The sequence below is a fragment of the Balaenoptera musculus genome, chromosome 5, assembly GCF_009873245.2.
Source record: "Balaenoptera musculus isolate JJ_BM4_2016_0621 chromosome 5, mBalMus1.pri.v3, whole genome shotgun sequence".
Taxonomy (NCBI): Eukaryota; Metazoa; Chordata; class Mammalia; order Artiodactyla; family Balaenopteridae; genus Balaenoptera; species Balaenoptera musculus.
Window position 1 is genome coordinate 139,369,729 of NC_045789.1, and position 20,479 is coordinate 139,390,207.

Sequence of the window (20,479 nt, forward strand, 5' to 3'; positions counted from 1 at the left end):
GCTCTGCACAGCAAGAGGGAGGCTCCTAGGGCAGAGGATTAGTCCCGAGTGCCCAAGAGGCTCCCCGGTGCCTGAGTGGGCAGGGAAAGCAGAGGGCCCCGTTTCCTTCCGTTCCTTCATGCCCCTCCCCCACTGTCTCTCCTAGGGTCTCCCCCATTCCCACTGGACCCCTAACCGTGGGTGGGTCCCGCTGGGTGTAGGAACTCCTCCCCTCCCCCAGCCACCCCTCAGGGGTGCCCATCCTGGAGGTCCGGCCTTTACTTTGGCTCCCCCTTCCCTCCCTCCCACTCCCTCAGGACCTGTGCAGCTGGAGGGGGCCTTGGTGGGCAGAGGATCAGGACCGGGATCTCAGCAGGCTCCTGGGGGCCCAAGTGGGCAGGGGAAACCTGGCCACACTCCCTTTTGACCCTCTGCCCTCCCAGTGGTCCCCCAATTTCCCCCTTCAGGTGTGGGATCACTTCCCCTCCCACAGCTGCCCCTCAGGGGCGCCAGCCCCCTCCTGCCTCCACTTCTCCTCCCTCCTCACTCCCCCTCATGCCACACGTCCTACCCAGCCGCTGGGGGTTCCTCCGTCCCCTTAGGTGTCCATGGTCCCCCACCGGTGCCTGGTAGGTGCCCAGGTTGTGAGGAGACGCGGATTCCACGTCCTCCTAGTCCACCATCTTGACTCCACCTCTCCTGTGTGAGTACTTTTTCCTCTTAGTTTTCTTTACTTTTCTAAATATATGTCCAATATTTTATTAGCACATTTGTACTAGCCTTTTGGTATGTGAATTGGAGCCAAATTAAGATTTTGTCATACTATGGGTAATAACTTCAATATGATTGATGATTGCTTGACCCCTCGTGCTTCCCTCTGCCTTGAGCCTTTGTTCTCGTTACCTCTGTTAGATACCTTTTCCACCCCTAGATCCCACAGCATATCCTCCTCCAAGTATGAGTGGCAGTTTCGTTTTTGGGTTTTTTAAAATTTATTTCATTTTATTTTTTTGGCTGCATTGGGTCTTCATTGCTGCGCTTGGGCTTTTCTCTAGTTGTGGTGAGTGGGGGCTACTCTTCCTTGTGGTGCACGGGCTTCTCACTGTGGTGGCTTCTCTTGTTGTGAAGCACAGGCTCTAGGCACATGGGCTTCAGTAGTTGTGGCACTTGGGCTCAGCAGTTGTGGTGTGCAGGCTCTAGAGTGCAGGCTCAGTAGTTGTGGCGCATGGGCTTAGTTGCTCCGTGGCATGTGGGATCTTCCTGGACCAGGGCTCAAACCCGTGTCCTCTGCATTGGCAAGTGGATTCTTAACCACTGCACCACCAGGGAAGTCCTGGCAATTTAGTTTTGAAGACATCTGCAGTTTTCCATGTTTGGGCTATAATAAATAAAGCTGCTATAAGCATTGATGTACAGATTTTTGTGTGAACTTAAGTCTTCATTTCTCTGGGATAAGTGTCTAGGAGTGCAATTGCTGAATCATATTTTTAAAAAATATATGCTGAATTTTATGTGCTAATATTTTAAAAGGATTTTGTGTGTTTATTCGTGAGGGATATTGATCTGTTTTTATCTGGTTTGGTATCAGAATAATACTAGTTTCATAAAATGGGAAATGTTCCTTCCTCTTGCATTTTGTTGAAGATATTGTGTTAATTCTTTCAATGTTTGGTAGAATTTGTCAATAAAATCATCTGGGCCCAAAGATTTATTTTTGGAGAGTTCTAAAATTATGAGTTCAATTTCCTTAATATTTATTGGCTTATTGATATTATGTTTCATATTGGATGAATTTTTATTGTTTGTGCTTTTTTAGAAATTGGTCCTTTTTTTCTGAGTTGTGAAATTAATGTGTGTGTAATTGTTCATTAGCATTTCCTTATCCTTTTGATGTCTGTAGGGTCTGTAGTGATGCTCCCTATTTCATTCCTGACACTGGTAATTTGTGTCTTCTCTCTTTTTTCTTTGTCAATCTAGCTAGAGTTTTGTCAATATTATTGACTTTTTCAATGAAGCAGCTATTTGTTTCATTGGTTTTTCTCTGTTTTTAATTTTATTAATTTTGGTTTTTCATTATTCCCTTTCTTCTGCTTGATTTGGGTTTATTTTGCTTTTCTTTTTCTAGATTCTTGAGGTGGGATCTTAGATTACTGCTTTGAGACTTTTCCTTTTTTCTCATGTATGCATTTTTAGTGCTATAAAATTTCCTTCTCAGCACTGCTCTAACTGTATCCCACAAGTTTTGATATGTTGTATTTTGTCAAAGAAAAAATTCACCAGACAGAGTTAAACAGGCAAGGAAGAGTTTATTCAAGATTATTGCAATAAGGGAGAGAGATTGAACTACTCCAAATGCAGTGAAGACAGCTGGAGATTTATAGCTAATGGGGAGGGGAAGGGGTCAGTGGGTGGAAAATTACTAAGAAGAACTTGGTGAGGTATGAGGGGTTGGGGGGATTCTTGCTAAACTGCTTGCTAAACTTGCTAAACTCAGCCACAGTTTTTGTCTGTGATATTTGGAATAGTACAGTTCTTGTCTAAAAATTTCCTATCCTGCTAGAGAGTGCAGGCCTTTGTTGGGGCTTTTGGTCAGTGGCCATCAGCATGTCTAGGTTACTGACTTCTTCAACACCCAGTCTGAGACTTGTGAAGCAAAAAGAAACCCTGGGCCTCACCTTCATGTAATCCTTGGTCCTGTGGTCCCTAGCCAGTCTGCCTTACTCTCTCCACCTGCAGAGCTATCTTGTGTTTGTTTTACACATAATGGTTAGGGTTTTAGTTGTACTAGTGGGGGAATAGGGAGATTGTCCATGCCATCTTCATGGAAGTATAGTCTCCTTATTGGGAGCTTTAATGGAACAAAAGACTTGGTTGCACAAGGATGGTTTCAAAACACTCTCTGCTGAGTATTTCATTCCCAGCACCTCTTGCTTCTACGAGACTGCCCACCCTTGGGGCTGAGGCCTCTATTTCTTCAGAAGGAGAGGGGGATACGGCTGAGGATAAAGAAGTCTGTGTTCAACTCTGGCTTTCAATGCAGAACTTGTGAAAGAGCACAGCAGAAACAAGAAAGTATCAGAAATGAAGATCAGAAAGTGCTTGGGGTTTTTTTTCTTTTTTTTTTTTTAATTTCAGAAGCCTCCCTTTAAATATCAAGACTCAGAGACTTGTATTTTCAGAGTTTATAATGTAAGGTATGCAAGATATGCTATATGGGCAGGTCCACTTCACCGGGAGGCATGAGAATGACTTGTGGGCTTGGAGGAAATGCTGAGAGGGAGACAAGCACCAGTGAGTATCTCCAAAAGGGCTCTGGCCTGGCCCCCTGGGGGAGAAGCCCAGAGGAGGGGATAGACCCCTGTAGACTATAACCCATGGGGATGAGGTTTGGCTTCTAGCCCAGAAGCCTGGGAGTTCCAAGCCAAGACAGGGCATGGGCGCTGGGCAGGGACCCTGAAGTGGCTTTCTCCTGCCAAGTCTCCATGGGTCCCAAGGGGCATGAGTGAGAACTGGAAAGTTCCTGTGGCCCCTTGGTCCTGTGTTCCTCTGTTGTGGAAATGCAGGACCACCATATTTGTCTGGGTCTGACTGGGCCACAGAGTGGGGCTGTGAGGTGGACAGTCCAAGGTCAAGTCCACACAGAGGAGGCATCTGAGTTTCAGCAGATCAGCAGTGTCCAGCAGAGCCAAGGCCAGGAGCAGGTCATCAGGGGAGGGGCCATTGGATGCTGGCCATGGTTTGATAACAGGCTTCACCAGCAGAAGCAACAAGGGCAGCTGGCCCCAAGCTAGTGACATAGGACCCACCCCTTCCTGATACCATGGGGTTTGTGGGCTCCTCCCCCCAGACACAGCCTGGGGCGGGAGGAGCATGACTGAAGGGAAGAAAGGCTGGGCTTTGAGGACTGTGGGTCCAACACTGACTGAGTGCTTTTCCCCAAGAGTCTAAACTGGTGATTAAAATACCTCTAATCCACGTATTCATTCAAATACGTTCAGCTGCAAATGACAGAAAATCAGACTAAATTGATCTAAACAATTAGGGTATTTCTTAGCATACCTGACTTAGAAGTCCAAGGAAGGGCTAGCTGCAGGCAAGGTTTGATCTAGCAGTCAAGTCATACAGGCAGGTCCAGCTTCTGTCCCCCATCTCTCAACCTCTCTTCCTAGCATCCCACCAGGTCTTGGGGATACCTGCTTAGTTTCTCTCCATGTAGCTTCCATGAAAGGAGGGGGAAACATCTTTTGCAGACACCCTCAGCAAGCATCTCCTTGCATCTCTGTCTGGAACTAGGCCATCCTTGAACTAGTCGCATGGCCACAAGATGGGCTCTGCTGGCTGGCTTAAAGAGGGGAGAGCTCTAGTGAAAATCTGAGTGCCATTTTCTAAGGAAAAAGAAAAAGAGCATGCTTCAAGGCCCAAAACAAGTGGCAAGATTATGATATTTTTCATGCTATCAGCAGAAATAGGGTTACAAATTTTAAACCTACTACGTAAGATAAATTTAACCAATATCTCTTTGAATGCACTAAAAGAGGGTAACGGATATTTATTACTTATCTTTTTAGTTCTAGCAGCAAATGTTCTATTCTGTCTTCCTCTGTGCCAGCCGTCCTTACGTTGTTATTTGGAAAAGAGCCTTAGGAAATTTGTCTTCAGGCTCAGACTGTGCCACCAAGTGTAGAGGCCTGGCTTTCCTGGTATAATATTTAAGCCCTATATTCAACAGTACCTACATAATGTTACAGTAGCTAATGTGGAAAAATTCTAATCATGCTCTTTACATTGTTGGCGTGTGAATTTTTCAGCTTTGCTTATGAATATCCCTCCTACATGATATAATTTAAATATCAAAATATTTATTAGCAAGATGTTTATACATCAAATAATTATTGCTAAATCTGTGCCACTACTTGAAACCCAAATGAGAGTTTTAAACCTCTGTACTTTGTCATTTTAGTGATGTATTACTTTCCTATTTCTGTTTAGAATAAAATGAGCAGTCCCCTCGTTGTCCACGGACCACGTCACAGCACTTTTCGTGCATCTCCTTTTGATGGGGACCTTAGCAGCTAGAGGGTCCCAGGAGCGAGTACCACTGTGAGCAATGCACAGTGCTTCTTTATCCTATTCAATTTCGTCTTCTTTTTTAATATTTATTTAGTTAGTTAGTTGCACCGGGTCTTAGTTGCAGCAGGTGGGCTCCTGAGTTGTGGCTTGCCGGCTCCTTAGTTGTGGCACGCGTGTGGGATCTAGTACCCCGACCAGGAATCGAACCCGGGCCCCTGCATTGGGAGCGTGGAGTCCTACCCACTGCACCACCAGGGAAGTCCCTCAGTTTCATCTTTTAAAGCACTGGTGGTGACCTGCGGCTAAACAGACCATCAGAGCCCAGGAGCCGACAGGCAGAGGAGCCTGTCCCCGAAGCCACGCCGCCCGGGCTGCGTCTCGGTGCCCCCGGGCGCAGTCCCCTTCCCTGCTTAGCAGAGGCTCACCCTCTCTCCAGCAGCCTCTCGCTCCACCTGTGCAGTCCCGCCGCTGCTGCTGGGCCAGGCAGCTGCCTAGTTCTGTCCTTCCTCCTCTCCTGGCTTGGTCCTCCTGCATCTGTCCCCTCTCCTCCAGGGTGGCCCCTCAGGGGCCTGTCTCCTGCTCCGACCCCCTCCTCCTTGCTGCTCTCACGCAGCCTGGCGCTCCTCCCTCCTCTGAGCCCGCCGCACACGCCGCTCCTTCGCCAGCAGCTTCCCACTTACGTACTTACGCCGCTTGCATCTCTCTCTTTGCTTAGCTCTCCTTCAGTCTCTCAGGCAAACAGTGACAGTCCCTGTCTCGGCTCCCTGGTAACTCAGGCAGGACCTGCATGTCTAGCCGATCACCAGGTACGGGGGGTCTGCCTCCTGGTCTCCTCTGCTCCCCACTGCCTTCTCATTCCCCCTCCTAGGTCTGCATGCGCTAGTCCGTCCCCCAGCCGCCTGTGCGGCAGCCGGAAAACCTCTCAGATGGTAGCCTGATGCTTCTTCAGGCTTCAGCCGCTGCCAGACCTCTCAGGGGGAAGTCTGGACACCCTGCCTCCTTCTCCAGCCCATTTCCTGCTGCTCCCCACTCACGGATTCATTCATGAGCACGTCCTGTGTGCCAGGCTGTTCATGGAGCTCGTGCTGAATGGACCAAAACCTCTGCCCTTGTGGAGTCTGGGGGGGCTGGAGGGCACGAGCCAGACAGCAAACATACTAAATGAGTCACGATGTGGAAGATGATAAACAGTGTGGACGACACAGAGTCGGGGAGGGACCCAAAGCGCAGGGGAAGTTGGCGTTGGCCAGGGCAGTCAGAGAGGACTGACGGAGTAGGCTGCGTCCCGGGGGAGCACAGCTGCTCATTTATTCCCGACGGCCCAAGGTGTCTCACACCGCGCTCAGAAGATGCTGGAGCTGCTGTCACGTAGCGACCAGGACACAGGAAGCCAGCATGCTGGCTGTGGCCCCGCTGGATCATCTGAGGACCCACCGAAAAGACGGGGCTGCCGTCACGGTGCCTGTCCGACTGCAGCCTCCTCCGTGTTGTGCCTCCAGCGTGGAGACTTTGGCCAAACTGAAGGTGGCTGATGCCCGGACCGGCCGTGATGCCCAGGCCACACATCCTGAGCAGAGACGCTGTGGGCCAGGGCCCATGGGTGCACCTCCTTCCCCACAGTTCAGACTTTGCCTGCTTGGCGTTTTCACTTACAACTGCTGACATTCGAACAGACGCCAAAGTATAGGCTGAAAACGTCACCTCTGCACCTTGCCTTTTGCTGAATGTGACGCGAAGGCTGTTAACGTTGAATTTTTCCAGATCAGTTCTCTTATTTTTTCACACCTGCCAGAGTTCACTGTGAAAACGAATGCTAGGAGTGTGTCCAGACTTCATCACTCCAGACACCACGGAGCCTTGGGCTGCGCAGAGCAGTTGACGGAAGCTGAGAAAAGGGGCTCGCTGCAGAGCACAGCACATTTCCTGCAGTGGGTCTCAGCGTCCTGGAGAATCTGGCTGAGCTTGTTACACAAAGGACTTGGAAGTGGGTTTCATACATTTAAGTGTCCACATTAACAGCAGAAAATTTTATAGCCGACAATTTGCTTTCAATTTCCACAGTTTGGGTAAGTTTCAGAACAGTCCCCCCGACATGTGGTCACATCGCTGTGTGCCCATGCTGCTGCTCACTCTAGAGAGTCCGAGAGGCTCATGGACCTGGTCCCGCCCACTGCACCTTGGACCCGGGGGAGTGACGTTGTCACTGAGGGTGGAGCCAGGTTTCTCATGTTGCAGTAGAGAGGAGGTTAGAACGACCCGTGTGGTGGATTAGAGTTGGAGACAGCAGTGTGGACTCACGTGTGGCTTCACACAGACACGGATGGCTACAGATAGAAACATTTATAGGTACGGGTACACACACAGGGCAACGTACATGCACATATCTCCTTGCTCTGTCAGCCGAGAGGGCCTAGAAGCAAGGACACCCCCTAGCACCCAGATCTTGGCTTCTGATACCATCTCCAGTAAAAGCAACCAGGGCTCCTTGAGAAACGGCTGATTCTAGGACTGCGGCAGGAAACACACACAAGATGAGCCTGGAGCATCCTGTAGTGCCAGAGAGTAAGGAAGTGATAAACACACACACACACCAAAGAGGTTAAGTCAAAGGGACACAGGAGCCAAGTGAAAGAGCCCCCACTGCAAAGCCGGAATAATGTGAATAACAAAATAAATAATGTCATGTTGGATTATAACCCAAAGGACAGAATAAATGTCCATGAGTTCATACGGATATAAATAAGTGACTGAATAAATACATAAATAAGGGAGAAAAGATGAATCCCCCTTGTAGAATAATTTATGTAGGTCTTGATACTTTGCCCTCAAGAAGATGGAGCATAACTGCCCACTCTCTAAGCATAGGGACTCTTTCCAGAGAGTATTGTATGAAAAGAGGAGGAAAAGGTAACTTTACAGTGGAGAAACTGAACAAACACACCTCAGCCAAGTGATCAAGGTCAACATCAAAAGTGATAAATCATATTGCTAGTAAGAACCCTTGTATTATGATGTGATGAAACACAATTTACCTCTCCAGCCTTCCTCCTCGAAACCCATATCCCCATTCTAATCATGAGAAAAACATCAGACAAACCCCAATTGAGGGATATTCTACAAAACTACCTGACCAGCAGTCCTCATTTTTGTCAAGGTCATGAGAAACAAGGAAAGTCTGAGAACCTGTCACAGCCCAGAGGAGCCTAACGGGACATGACAACTAAATGCAGTGTGGGATCCTGGAACAGAAAGTGGACATTAGGGAAATATTGAGGCAATATGAATAATTTATGGACTTTAGTTAATAATAATGTATCAGTATTGGGTTTGTTAACTGTGACCAATGTACCATACTAATGTAAGATGTTAATAATAAGGAGAACTGGGTGTGGGATATACTTGCACTCTACTAGCTTCACAATGTATCTCTAAATCTAAAACTATTCAAAAATTTAAATTTCCTTTTTAAAAAAAGGAGGTCAATTTTCATTTATGATAAAAGCTCAATAAAGTGAGTATAGAGGGAATGTATCTCAACATAATAAAGACCATAATAAAGACAAGCCGACAGCTAACATCATACTGAGTGGTGAAAAGCTGAAAGTCTTTCCTCTATGGTCAGGAACAAGACAAGGATGCCCACTCTCACCACTTTTATTTAACATAATATTGGAAGTCCTAGCCAGAGCAATTAGGCAAGAAAAAGAAATAAAAGGCATCCAAATTGGGAAGGAAGTAGTAAAACTGTCACTATTTGCAGATGATATGATGTTATATATAGAAAACCCTAAAAACTACACACACACACACACACACACACACACACACACACACACACAAACTGTTGGAAGCAATAAATGAATTCAGTAAAGTTGCAAGATACAAAATCAATATTAAAAAATCTGTTGTTTCTATACACTAATAACAAACTATCAGAATGAGAAATTAAGAAAATAATCCCATTTACAATTGCATCAAAAATAATAAAATACCTAGGAATAAATTTAACTAAGGAAGTGAAATACCTGTCAGTGAAAACTGTAAGACAATGAAAGAAACTGAAGAAGGCACAAATAAATGGAAACATATTCCATGCTCATGGATTGGAAGAATTAATATTGTTAAAATGTCCATACCACACAAAGCATTCTACAGATTCAGTGCAATCTTTATCAAAATTCCAATGGTATTTTTCACAGAAATAAAACAAACAATCCTAAAATTTGTATGGAACCACAAAAGACCCCAAATAGCCAAAGCAACCTTGAGAAACAAGAATGAAGCTAGAGGCATCATGCACCCTGATTTCAAACTATCTTACAAACCTAGAGTAATTAAAACAGTATGGTACTGGCATAAAAACAGACATATAGATCAATGGAACAGAATAGAGAGCCCAGAAATAAACCCATATATATATGGTCAATTAATCTATGATAAAGGAGCCAAGAATATACAGTGGGGAGAGGATGACAGTCTCTTCAATAAATGGTGTTGGGAAAACTATATAGCTGCATGCAAAAGGATGAAACTGGACCACTATTTTACATCATATACAAAAATTAACTAAAAGTGGATTAAGACTTGAATGTCAGACCTGAAACCATAAAACTCCTAGAATAAAACATAGGTGGTAAGCTCCCTGACATCAGTCTTGGCAATGATTTTTTAGATCTGACACCAAAAGCAAAAGCAACAAAAGCAAAAATAAACAAGTGGGACTACTTCAAACTAAAAAACTTCTGTACAGTAAAGGAACCATTAAGAAAATGAAAAGACAACCTACCAAATGGGAGAAAATATTTGCAGATTATGTGATAAGGGGTTAATATTCAAAATATATAAAGAACTCATACAACTTTATAGTAAACAAACAATTCAATTTTTAAAATTCACAGAGGATCTGAATAGACATTTTTCCAAAGAAGACATACAGATGGCCAACAGACACATGAAAAGATGCTCAACATCACTAATCATTAGGGAAATGCAAATCAAAACCACAATGAGATATCACCTCACACCTGCTATGATGGCTATTATCACAAAGACAAGAAATAACAAATGTTGGTGAGGATGTGGAGAAAAGGGAACACTCATACATCTTTTAGTGGGAATGTAGATTGATGCAGCCACTATGGAAAACAGTATGGAGGTTCCTCAAAAAAAAATTTTTTTTTAAGATTTAATTTTATTTATTTTTGGCTGCGTTGGGTCTTCATTGCTGCACGCAGGCTTTCTCTAGTTGCAGCGAGCGGGGGCTACTCTGCCACGGTGCACGGGCTTCTCATTGCAGTGGCTTGTCTTGTTGCGGAGCACAGGCTCTAGGTGGGCAGGCTCAGTAGTTGTGGCGCACGGGATTAGTTGCTCCGCTGCATGTGAGATCTTCCCGGACCAGGGATTGAACCCGTGTCCCCTGCATTGGCAGGCGGATTCTTATCCACTGTGCCACCAGGGAAGTCACCCTCAAAAAATTAAAAATAGAACTACCATATGATCAAGCAACTCCACTGGGTATTTATCCAAAGAAAAATTTAAAATTAATTTGAAAAGATATCTACAACCCCATGTTCGTTGCAGCATTATTTACAATAGTCAAGACAAGGAAACATCATAAAGGTCCATCGATGGATGAATGGATAAAGAAAATGTGGCATATATATACAAATAATATTATTCAGTTATGAAAAGAATGAAATCTTGCCATTTATGACACATGGATGGACCTTGAGGGCATTATGCTAAGTGAAACAGATTGGACAGAAAAGGATAAATACCATATGATCTCACTTATATGTGGAATCTTAAAAAACAAAACAAGAAAAACAAAAACAAAACAAAACAAAAAAACAAACTCATGCATATAGAGAGCAGATTGGTGGTTGCCTGAGGCGATGAGTGGGAGGTGGGCGAAATGAGAGAAAGGGGTCAAAATGTACAAATTTCTAGTTATAAAGTGAGTAAGCCATGGGGATGTCATGTACAGCATGGTGACTATAGTTAATACTGTATTGCATGTTTGAAAGTTGCTAAGAGAGTGGATCTTGAAAGTTCTCATCACAGGAAAAAATGTCTGCAACTGTGTGTGGTGATGGATATTAAATGGACTTTTTGTGGTGATCATTTTGCAGTATATACAAATATTGAATATGTTGTATACCTGAAACTAATTGTTATGTCAATGACACCAAAATTTTTAAAAGGAGGGGAAGGGGAGCCAGGATCACCAAGGGGGGCAGATAGCATGCTGCGTTGGGGAAACTGCAGGGAGCTCGGGTTGGCTGGAGCTGGCGTGTCTGTGGGGCAGTGGTGAGAGATGGAGTTGGCAGTGGTGATCAAGATCAAATCGTAGGGGCACGAACTCTACCTCTGGGATAGTGGAAAACCACTGAGATATTTGAAGCCAAGGGGTGAAAAGGTTGGTTTAGTGTTTTTGCAAGCTTACCCTAGTGGCAACCCTGTTCCCAGCCTGGGTGACTCTGCTCTGAGGGGTGCTCTTTGGTTCCCCCTCCCAGTCAGAGTGACAGCACCCTGTTATCGTCCTGCATGGGCACAGTTTGTAGTGATGCTACTTCTCTCTCTCTTTGTTCTCGCTAAACTGCAGTGTAAGCCCCTCAGGGCAGGACCCATGTCTGTCCTGTTTTATTTATTCCTTGCCTCTCCCCACTAGGATGGAAGCTCCGTGGGAGCAGGAACTCTGCCTGCCGTGTCCACCACTTGTTTTCCCAGCTCCTAGCAGAATATCTGGAATAAACTAGGAGCCCGATAAACAGTAGTTAACAGAGGGAATGATAGAGTTGCTTCACTCGTGGTTGGGAGAGTGTTGTTAGAACCCATGTAAGATGTGACCAGGACACGGGCAGCGGAAAAGAGGCAGGGAATGTGGAAGGGAAGACGTCCAGGAGGTAAAGCAGGTCTGGGCTATGTGGGGAGGGGGCCGGGGGGAGGGTGCAGGGAGTGGACAAGAGCATCTAGAGCATCTAGAGACACATCTGTTGGACTTGGGAAACCAGCTGGAATGGAGACACCATCTGTTAGCTGGTTCATTCATTCTCTCATTCACTCATCTTGGGGGCAGGTGGCCCATGACTGTGTAGATACATAACACATTTACATTGTGATGAGTGCCAAGGAGAAAATAAACAGGGAAATGGGAATAGAGAGGGATTGGGGGGGTGCTGCTTTGGCTTAGATGTTCCAGGAAGGCTTCACTGAGTAGGTGACATTTGAGCTGTGGCTTCAAAGCTGAGAAGGAGCTGGGCCTGCTAAGGTCTGGAAGAAAGACCACCTAGTCAAAGGCTCCAAGTCAGGATCAGTTCCGGAGGATACGGCACCCTGTGAGACGCTGAAAGGCATTCTGTGAAAAGGGTTCCATAGCCAACTAAATCTGAGGTATGCTGCAGGCCAAGCTCTCTTCAGGGCTTTACTTCACAGCGTAGTTGAACGATTACCTGGTAGGGAATTTGCACATCTTGAGTTGCAGCCCCAACTCTGCCTCTTGCTGGCCTGAATCCACCTTTTGCTGCTGCAAAGCTCACCTGTCTCTGTCTGCACCAGCAGCGTCCATGCTGCGACTGACATCAACCCTCCCTCCTCTGGCACTGTTGCATGGACTTCAGTTTGCTGTTTGGTCAGTTAATGTTCTCCCCAGATGGTAACCTTTCTCATGACACCACCCCTCTCACTTTGTCTCTGTCATTGCACACAGAAAAATACTTTCTGTGATCACTTCCCAGCCCTTAAGTGAAGGCTGTACTCAGAAACTTGATTTCAAAGAGTACAGCATAGAAAGGGGGAAATAAAAAAGTAACTTTTCAGTGGAGAACTTAGCAAACACCACCTGAGATCAAGGTCGACATTAGCAGTGATAGGTCATGTCGACAGCAGGTGCTGTTGACGTGATGGGGCACTTTACCTCTGGGGTGTTCCTCCCCAAACCCGTAACCCCAGTCTAACCATGAGAAACAACAAGCAAATCCCAACTGAGGGATATTCTGCCTGACCAGTGCTCCTCAAAACAAGGTCATAAAAAAATCTGGGAAACTGCCACAGCCGAGAGGAGCCTAAGGAAACATGATGACTGAATGTGATGTGGTGTCCTGGATGGGGTCTTGGAGCAGAAAAAGGACATTAGGTGAAAACTGGTGAAATCCAAATAAAGTATAGAGTTTAGTTAATAATAGTGTACTGATGTTGGTTTCTTAGTTGTGTGAAAGATACCCTAGAAACGTAAGATGCTAGCAATATGGGAAATTGGGTGAGGGGCATATGGGGACTCCCTATACTATCTTCCTAACTTTTCTGTAAAACTGTTCTAAAATAAAAAGTTTATTTTAATTAAAAAAAAACATTTAACATAATAGAAGATTCCATAGATGTTTTTGGTCCTCTCCATCAAAATATTCTGGTTCCATTTTTATCAGCTGATTTATTTAATTTTAATAACTGTTCATCTCTAGACATATTTGGAACACTTCATAAAAGCAATTCTGATTGAAAGTAATTTATTTTTTCTTATTTGGTGATTGTATGTTCCTCTAGTCTCCAATTAGTGTGCATAACATTTTTATCTGGCTTGTTTAAGGTTGGCTTACGGGAACTACTGTTCCTCTTCTTTCCCTGCAACTTGACAGTGAAAGACAGTGTTCGGGAGTTCCTTGGTAGCCTAGTGGTTAGGATTCTGGGTTTTCAGTGCTGTGGTTCAGGTTCAGTCCCTGGTTGGGGAACTGAGATCCCACAAGCTGCACAAAACACAAAAAAACACAAAAAAACCAAAACCATATACAGAAAGAAAGAAAGAAAGAAAGAGAGCGAGAGAGAGAGAGAGAGAGGGAGGGAGAGAGAGAGAGAGAGAGAGGGAGAGAGAGGGGGGGGGGGGGGGGGGGGGGGGGAGGGAGGGAAGGAAGGAAGGAAGGAAGGAAGGAAGGAAGGAAGGAAGAAAGAAAGAAAGAAAGAAAGAAAGAAAGAAAGAAAGAAAGAAAGAAAGAAAGGGAGAGAGGAAAGGAAGGAAGGAAGGAAGGGTTCATGGTTGAGGTTCTCTGCTGTAGTCAGATGCCAAAGCGCTCATTCATGCCTCGGCAAGTCACCATGAGCAGAATGGCCACTGTGGGATAATAGAAAAGAAGATGCCATTTGAGATTAGTGGGAGTGCCTGGGAATTGGGCTAATGTCTATCAGCAACGGTGGAGAAAAAAAAGAGCTAAAACATTCAAGTGCCTTCTTAGGATGCATTCTTCCATATGGTCGAAGGATAAAATATACATTTTAATGTTCCTTAAAATGTTCAAATTGGGACTTCCCTGGTGGTCCAGTGGTTAAGAATCTGCCTTCCAATGCAGGTGACGCAGGTTCCATCCCTTGTCGGGGAACTGAGATCCCACATGCCGTGGGGCAGCTAAGCCCACGCGAGCCCTAGAGCCCATGGGCCACAACTACTGAGCCCGCACACTCTGGATCCTGCGCACCACAACTAGAGAAAAGCCCGTGTGCTGCAACGAAACGACCCCACAGGACTTCCCTGGTGGCGCAGTGGTTAAGAATCCGCCTGCCAATGCAGGGGACATGGGTTCGAGCCCTGGACCAGGAAGATCCCGCGTGCCACGGAGCAACTAAGTCCATGCACCGCAACTACTGAGCCTGCGGGCCCTCATGCCACAACTACTGAGCCCACACACTGCAACTACTGAAGCCCATGTGCCTAGAGCCTGTGCTCCGCAACGAGAAGCTACCGCAATGAGAAGCCCACGCACCACAACGAAGAGTAGACCCTGCTCACTGCAACTAGAGAAAGCCTGTGCACAGCAACAAAGACCCAACGCAGCCAAAAAAAAAAAAAAGGCCCCACATGCTGCAATGAAAGATCCTGCATGCCACAACTAAGACCCGACACAACCAAATAAATATTTTTTTTAAATGCTCAAATTGTAGAACATATTTAACAAAGTGTGCTATATAGGTTAGATATTTAGTGAAGTTTCTGTTATTTTATTATTTGTTATATTGTAAAACATAAAAAGTGGCATTTAATTATTAAAAAGCTTCCTTCATATTCTTCTGAAGATAATCAATTTAAACTTCGCATTTCTGCTTTCTCAGGACAAATAAGAAACTTATTTATTGCTCTTCCCATTGGTAAAGGAACTTTCATTAAAACTGATGTTTTATGTGCTGTGGGAGGGAAATGATTTCAGGAATCATGCCAGACGACCCTGACACCATGCTGTGCTTACCAAGAGCTTCTAGCTGGGCACGTTAGTTACAGTCTGGTCTGATCCTGATTTGACATGCTATTGGATAGAGAACACATTCTGTTTTATACAGCTATAGACGCTGACGTTACTCAAAGTGAGTAAATTTTATAGATGTTCTTTTATTAGTTTGAGAAAAGTCCCTTCTTTTCCTAGTTGAGTTGTTTTAATATGAATGGGTGTTGGATTTCGTCGAATGCTTTTAATATCCTGTTGTGGTGATGATGTGCTTTTTGTCCTTTATTCTACTAATCTGGTGTATTATATTAATTATTTTTGGATTTTAAACCAACCTTGTATTTCTGAGATAAATCCCACTTGGTCGTGGTGCATAACCCTTTTTACATGTTGCTAGATTCAGTTTGCTAATATTTATTGAGGATCTTTGTGTCTATTTATGGAGGATGTTCTATTTGGTGTCTGGCTTTAGCATCAGGATAACACCTCATAGAATGGGTTGGCAATCTCCTCACTCTGCCATTCTGGAAGTACCTTTCATTGCTGAATTTTCTGAGAGTTCTTTATATGTTTTGAATCTAACATGATTTGCAAAAATAAGTTTGGTGGAGTCTAGTGTTTCACTGTTTTCTTTTATGGACCATGCTGATGGTGTGTATCTAGCAACTCTTTATCTAACCCAAGATTACAAAGATTTTCTCTTAAGTTTCCTTCTAAAAGCTTTAGAGTTTTACATTTTACATTTATGATCCATAAATTATAGAATCAGCTTCTTGATAGCTATGAAAAATCCTGCTAGTATTTTGATTGGGACTGTATTAAATTCATAGATCAATTTGGGAGTCATTGGCATATTAAGGTTGAATATTCTAACCCATGAACATGGTATATCTTTCCATTTATTTAGGGCTTTTAAAATTTCTTTCATCAGGATTCTGTAGTTTTCAACATACAGATTTATACCTAAATATTTTGGGGTGCTATTATAAATGACATTGTTCATTTAATTTCAATGTCCAATTATTCATTGGTACTATGTAGACATAGAATCGATTTTTGTATATTGACTTTATGTTGATACTTTGGTCAACTCATTTATTAGTTCTGGAAAGCTTTTTTGTAGTTTCCATGGGTTCTTCCATATATGAAATCACATCTTTAGTGAATAAGGGTCATTCTACTTCTTCCTTTGTACTGTATGCTTTTCATTATTTTGTCCTTCCTTATTGTGCTGGCTAGGACCTCCTATATTATGTTGAATAGAAGTGTTCATGGTGGACATCCTTGCCTGCTCCTGATTTTGAGGAGAATACACTGAGTTTTCCACCATCAGGATGATGTTAGCTTTAGGTTTTGTCACAGGCTCTGCTTATGATGTTAAAGGAGTCCCTTCTGTTCCCAGTTTGCTGAGAGTAGTTTTTGTCATGAATGGATATTTAACTTTGTCAGATGCTTTTTCTGCATCTATTAAGATGATCATGTGACTTTTCTTCTCTAATCTATTAATATGCTGAACGACATTGATAGATTTTCAAATGTTGAACCAGCCAAGGCTGGGGTTTGGGGGATTAACCCCACTTCGTCATGACGGATTGTCCTATTGTTGGATTTGATTTGCTAATATTCTGTTTAGGATCTTTGGTGTGTATATTCATACGGGATATGGGTCTGTAGTTTTCTTTTCTTGAAATGTCATGTCTGGTTTTGTTATTAGGATATTATTGACCTCATAAAATGAGTTAGGAAGTATTTCATCCTCTTTTTTTTTCTGGTAGGGATCGTGTAGCACTGGTACAATCAGCAAGCACTAAGACCAAGGCTGGTGCCAAGTGCCAAGAGCAATAGCCTTGGTTAGAGTGGAGAGACCCAAATACTCATCTTAAAATACCTTTTTAAAGGAAAGTACAGTGTACAGATTTCACAGAAATCTACATTAGCATATTATGTAGGAATTTTAAAGGTAACTAAGTTCATAATTCAGGCTGCTGATGAAAGAATTACTATATATAATTATGATAAGGGTCACACAGGCTAAAGTCAAAAAGAATTGTTCTCATATTTGCTGATAATACCTAGTGATATACCCACCAAAATTATGTTTCAGTATTAGTTGTATTAAGTATGAATACACTTATGCATAGTACATTGGCATTAGTTATTTTGTTAATGTTTAATAAAATGTGACACATTTTAAATACCGTTAAATAGTACAGATTAATTTAAGAGAAGATATTTCAACTAAAGCAATTTCCCTCTTATTATTCACAGAATATCCAAGGCATCTCCAAGCACCCAATTCAAATAACTAAACCTCAAAATTTTCAAGGTAACACATTTCTTTCTACTTTGCAGAAGTCTTGGGTAACATTTTCTAAAAACCTAGAAATGTTGTAATTGTTTTTCTGTGTAACTAACTGCTTTTCTTTCCTGAAGTTCTCCTCTGTATTTGCATGACCAGGATTTAAATATACATTGAAAAATAAAACACAGCTAAAGTGATATGGTACCTCCCCTTTAGCACTTTATAAGTTAAAATAGATGATAATTATACAAGGGAAGTAGCTCCCCTCCTACTATCTCTCCCCCACCAACTTCCCGACAAAGAAAAAACAAACAGACATACAATAGAACTGGCTTTTATTAAAGTCTGAAAATTACTGGAAATGTTTATGAAAGCATAGTAACACTCTTCTTTCTCTTAAGCTATTCTACTGTAATGCTGATGGTTACATTTCTAAAAAAGAAAAAGGTCAAATCTGAGCAAAGTAGGGCTCTGTGGCCCATTCCCAGTAAACTCCTGCCCCCTTTGCTTTGGGAACTGCTACTTCCGGAAGGTCAGGGCCAAACAATGAAGTGCGATGAGCAGTCCTTTTTAAAGTACACATAATCGTGCGTGAACACAACTCATGGGAGGTGAGCAGCAACTTCGCCTCCTCCAGCCCTGTAAAATACACTCAGTGGGGAAATCTTAGACTCTGTGCTTCCGCAAAGGAGATCTTCTCAGCGGTGAGGCCAGAAGATCTCTAGGTGGCTCTTACTGCAATGTTTGACCTTTTCTTCATTAGAATTCTACACAGAATAGGAGATTTTAACAGCAGAAAATCTAGTTTACTTTCAGTAGTCTTATGATGTTTTAAAATTACATTAAAAATATTAAGAAAAATCAGAAATCTAGACTCTTCTGACTTTAGAATGATGTTAAAATAACTTTGTATGAGGAATAGCTATGAATCAGCTCACAACCAAATTCACCAAGTGCTCTTGAAATAATGATTCAGGTAAAGACGAACTCCTTACCATCTCCCCGAGGACCGTGTTTGTTTCATCCGAAGGCCACACCTTCCTAGCAGCAGGTATGTGCGGGCCATGGTAGAGACACCGTGTCATTGGATCCCACGTTATGCGTTTCATACAGTTCAAATATTTAGAAATGGAATAATACAAAGGTGCTTACAGAACTCATTCTTTAAAATAAGTCCTGGCAAGTATTTATATGAAGCAAAGATTTCTTACGCACAGTAAGTGAGAACAGCTCTGCTTCCTGGGTCCCTTCACTTTACCACGACTAGATCCCAAATTCCTCTGTCTGGTGCCGCTCAGTCTGCCCCCTTTCTCCTCTCTGTCCCCATCACCCGTGGCGCTCTGCCTTGCTCTCTTGCTGCAGTCCTGCTGGTTCCTCTGCTGTCCCCCAACAACCAGCCAGCTCCACCTCGGGCCCTGCGTGGAACCCCCTCCCCAGATGTGGTCCTGCTCCCTCCTCCACCTCACACCTCTGCTGGAAGGTCACTTCCTTGATGACACTTTACAGCAGCTCCCTACACACACTGACTCTGGAAGCTCCTTCTCTTGATCGATCTTTTCCATTTCATTTCTCACCTTCTAACACGCTGAATAATTCAGATTGCCTCCCTCCCCTCAAGTATAAGTTCTACGCAGGAAGGGATTGTTGCCTGTTTTGTTCACTAGCATATCCCAAGCACACAACCTGGCGCACAGCAGGCCTTTTAAAATTCTGATGTTCCAATGAACTGATGAATGAATACAGCCCACCCTGGAGGCATGGCCAGTCTCGCAGAAGAGGTCTCGGGACTTTTAGACCCAGGGATGGCCAATAGACCCGAGGCCTAAGGACCCTGGCATATGAGAGGTGGGCACGTTGACCTTGATTCCTCAGTGGGGAGGGAAGATTGAGGGTCCCCTGGGGGTGGGTAGCAACAATGAGGGACATTGTTCCTAGATTCTGAATTAATGCAGAGCTCTATCTAACAGACTTTTCACAGATTGAATTGCGCATTCTTGCACACTTATCTGGGGATCCAGAACTTTTGAAGTTATTCCAGGAATCTGAAAGAGATGATGTATTTTCCACCCTGACTTCACAGTGGTAAGATATATGAGCTCATAATAGTATCAGATCTGCAGGAATGCTGACACGATTTTAAAAGCCTGAAGTTGTTCCAAACCTATTTTCATAAGAAAGAAATTATACTTTTCTCTAGTAGTTAATCTCTTTGAAAAGAAGAGTAGGTAACGAGGATGCCAAGAGTTTCCTAATTATGAAAGAAATGGTAATTCTTCACCACGAGAAAGGAAGTCCATTGCGAAAGAATATAATAGAAATATCGAAAAATCAAAAGTGAAAGTCACGCACACCCTCCAGATGAGTGTCACTCAGAGAAGACAAAGCCCAGTGCCTGAAGGCAACCTGAGGTGGCAATCCTATCTTCAGCCCCACTGAAGCCCTGATTTGCTGTTTGGGTACAAAACAAGTCTACACTTAATGCTATTCCTTCTCACTGCCGGCTCATCCTTGCTTTTTTGAATAAACTTTCATTTTGCCAACTTAGGCTTTTCTTCTTTCGGTTTGAAGCCTGGAACTCCTCCCATCTAAGGCCATGAATGCCTTTCTTCAGGGTGCAGTTGGTCCCGAGGTCCAAAGCCAGCAAGATCAGGCTCAGACCCTGCCTGCCCCCTCCCTGCCCACCCCCCAGCTCAGCAGCTCTCAGCTCAGGTTGACGCAGTGCCGCCAGGTCCTGGTGCTTTCGCCCCGCCTGCGGCTCCCAGGGAAAGGCCTTTCTCCTTGGTGCACACCGTTTATTCTTCTTAAAACTGAGATATAATTCACAGACCATAAAATTCAGCCTTTCAAAGTGTACAATTCAGTGGGTTTTAGTACATTCCCAAGGTTTTGCAACCATCATCACTGTCTAATTCCAGAACATTTC

The 20,479-nt window shown here is 43.9% G+C and overlaps 1 protein-coding gene across 1 annotated transcript in view; it reads left to right on the plus strand.

Moving 5' to 3' along the window:
- Positions 1–20,479, plus strand: part of POLN (DNA polymerase nu) — a 128,083-nt gene that overhangs the window by 43,523 nt on the left and 64,081 nt on the right. Inside the window, exons 10-12 of the mRNA XM_036852270.1 lie at positions 17,523–17,580; positions 18,533–18,607; positions 19,524–19,638. Of these exons, the coding sequence (XP_036708165.1) occupies positions 17,523–17,580; positions 18,533–18,607; positions 19,524–19,638 (248 nt within the window). The remainder of the gene's footprint in view (positions 1–17,522; positions 17,581–18,532; positions 18,608–19,523; positions 19,639–20,479) is intronic.